Source organism: Acanthisitta chloris, unplaced genomic scaffold, assembly GCF_000695815.1.
Source record: "Acanthisitta chloris isolate BGI_N310 unplaced genomic scaffold, ASM69581v1 scaffold18384, whole genome shotgun sequence".
Taxonomy (NCBI): domain Eukaryota; kingdom Metazoa; phylum Chordata; class Aves; order Passeriformes; family Acanthisittidae; genus Acanthisitta; species Acanthisitta chloris.
This window is the reverse complement of record NW_008668960.1, coordinates 1-2,990: the sequence shown is the minus strand read 5'-3', so window position 1 is coordinate 2,990 and position 2,990 is coordinate 1. Positions and strand designations below refer to the sequence as shown.

The 2,990-nt window shown below is 41.0% G+C and overlaps 1 protein-coding gene across 1 annotated transcript in view; it reads left to right on the top strand.

Moving 5' to 3' along the window:
* Positions 1-1,061, top strand: part of LOC103800764 (transcription factor SOX-5-like) — a gene marked incomplete at its 5' end in the record, with an annotated part of 12,375 nt that extends 11,314 nt beyond the window's left edge. Inside the window, 1 exon segment of the mRNA XM_009073146.1 lies at positions 1-1,061. This exon segment is cut by the window's left edge and continues 22 nt beyond it. Coding sequence (XP_009071394.1) covers positions 1-229 — 229 coding nt within the window.
* Between the last annotated feature and the right edge of the window lie 1,929 nt (positions 1,062-2,990).

The window sequence follows — 2,990 nt, the reverse complement described above, 5'->3', positions numbered from 1 at the left end:
CCCACATCTGCCCTCTGAGCACTCGAGCGTGTCCAGCAGCCCGGAGCCCGGGATGCCTGTCATCCAGAGCACTTACGGCATCAAAGGCGAGGAGCCTCATATCAAGGAGGAGATGCAGACCGATGACGTCAATGGAGAAATCTACGATGAGTATGACGAGGAAGAGGATGACCCCGATGCAGACTATGGAAGTGACAGTGAAAATCACATTGCGGGGCAAGCCAACTGATCGGGGTCCAAATATCTCGTGACCTACAGGACTTCAAGGAGAAAAGAAAAAAAATAAATAAAGCCCCAGCTGGTTTATCCTTGCCAGTGGCCAAGCACATTAACTTTCTCATACACTGACTGTTACTTTAACTGTTAGTCTTAACTAGTTGGGACATCAGCTGACTAATAGACATCAGCCTGCATCAGAAGAAAAAAGGCTCAGAAGAAAGGAAACAAAGACAACGACGACAACAACAACAGAATGATATAAGCTATGGGTAAAATAATGCCAGTAATTCAGCTGCTATACCCAAGCACTGAAGTCTTACCCGTCGACCTTTTATTATTATTATTTTTTTTTCAAATAAACTTTATGGCTGTTTGTTCTACAATGTTCTAGAAATTCTCACTCAGGTACACAGTGCCAACAAGTGGCTTGTGAATGTGTTTTGTTGTTTTGTGCTACAGTTTAAAGAGAAATAATTTTTTTTTGGTAATGCACCTGACAGGAAAACAAAAGATAAAATTCCTTTTACCCCCTTCCCCCCCGCCCTCTGTCTCCTCCTCATCCTCCTCCTCCCTGTCAAATCTGGGTCAGAAGTGTGTGTGCGTGTGTGTGTGCGCGTGCCTGTGCGCGTGGCTGGCAAGGAAGGAAGTGGGGAGTCTGTTTCTGTTAACCCCAACAAGCAATTATTTCCTTTCAAGAGAGGACTTCTCTTCATCAGTTGCACACCATACTGAGTCTTTGAGCAAGTGCCAAATTTGTACTAAAGCGCTGAACTAGTCCAATTTGCTTTTTTTAGGTTGGTCTCTTCTCCTTGTTTTGTTTTTCTTTTGCTTTTCTTTTGTTTCCTGCTCTGTCTTAAGTTAGGACAGTGTTGTATCTTAGACAATCCCTTGAAGAACCTGATATACCAGCAGCTGGTGAGATTAGACATATATTTTTGGTTTTGGTTTTGCTTTTTAAAGGAAACTGTAGGTGCCGTTCTCAGGTGAAAAAAGAGAGAGAGAGAGAGAGATAAGAAATTTAGAGAAAAAATATTTTATGGTCTTGGATTTTCATGTGTGCGTGTTTATGGTACTAATAAGAATAATCTTGAACTATTGTGAGCAAAAAGCATGTTCCAGAATGAAGTCCCGCACCCTCCAAGTGACTTGGTCTGTAAGGAGCCTTTGCTTTTAGTTTACACTTCAAGTGGTAGCGGAAACAACATAAAAAAGACTTGTCCAAAATGTGGTTTGTTCTGCACAGGACAGGGCAACTGGAAATGTTACCTCCTCACTGAGCATAATTAGGTTGCCACCAACCATGTCCAGTTTTGATGAACTCATCCCTTTAGGGTGGCTGAGTACTAATATCTGATTCAAAAAGCAACTTTTTATTTTTAACTGACTGTTTTTTCACCTTTGCACTGGCAGAAATTCTTTTTTATCAGTGGGATGTTTGTGTAGGAAGGAAGGCTAATAGCTATGAAGAGATTTCCATATTCAAAGTGGGCATGTGAGAACCCGAACCTTTGCGGTGCCTAGTTTGCCTCACTGCTGCCTCTCACAACCAAACAAATACTCTAAAATATTTTCAGCTTTGTTCTAGAGCACTTAGATACATTGCTTGGACAGTTTTGCCTTCCGTGGGCAACAGCAATCAGGTGAGGAAGGTGAGATTCCATAAGCCTAATCCTGAGCAGAAGTTTGCATATACAATAAAGTAACTGAATGTTATGTTTTATTTCAGAAAAAAAAAAGAATGTAAATACAAGTGAATCAGAGTCTCTTTTCATCTCCTCACTCTAATCTTTCTGTAGAAGGAGAGGACCCAAGTTTGTGTAGCAAGACAGAAGCATTAGATCTAAACCAACCAACTAACCATCAAGTCTACTCCAGATTTCAAAGAGCAACTATCTGAGAGCTACTCTGTGGCCTGGGAGGGAAAGACAAGATTGTACTGAATTAGTTTTCTAACCGAGGATGAAATTTTATGTTGTTTCCAGGTAAATTCCTACTCCCAGAGAGAGATTCATTGCTGCTGTTATCACTTCTAACTTGTAAAATTAGCCCCATGTGTCATAATGGCGGTGAGGTCCCAGGCCAAACATTCACCACAGCCCTGGTCATCAGTATTAGGCAACATTGATTTTACAGACAGTCCCTTAATGAGGAAAATTTAGCCCTTTGTACAATCAGCCAGGTGTAGGATGAAAGGGACAGGTAGGAGGAGAGTCTGGGAAGGAGTGGGGGGGAATGTCTTTCTTTGCCTCTTGAAATCCCACTTGAAGTGTAACTTGACCTCTGCAGACCTTGTGCAAAGCAAACAAGCAAATGCCATTGAAGACTTAGGACAGTACTCCGACGAGCGGTTTGGGCATGTGATAGTTTTGCCCTGCAACATCTGTTTTATTTTTCTCCTGTTTTCCCTGTTTTGATTTCCACCTCTGCCTCAAAAAATTCTTTTCTATTTGCTCTCTCTCAGAAGATTTGCTCTGAAGTTATGCTTGGAGTAGCTGATCATATCCTCTATGTCAGAGAGGGTTCTTTTTGTTTGTATTTTATGACTGTGTTGGGATTTTTTTTTTCAGTTGAACTGACTCTTCTTGCTAGTGTTGTAACGGTAATTATAATAATAATAATAATGGTCAGCTGTTCCCAGATTAGTAAATTATGTATAATTTATTTTACACACCCCCCCCTTTTTTAACTTTATTTTATTCTGTTCTAATTTGGCAGTGCAGCAAATGAAGCTGTTAGGCTATTTAAAATGGATACCCCTCCCCACCTTGCCT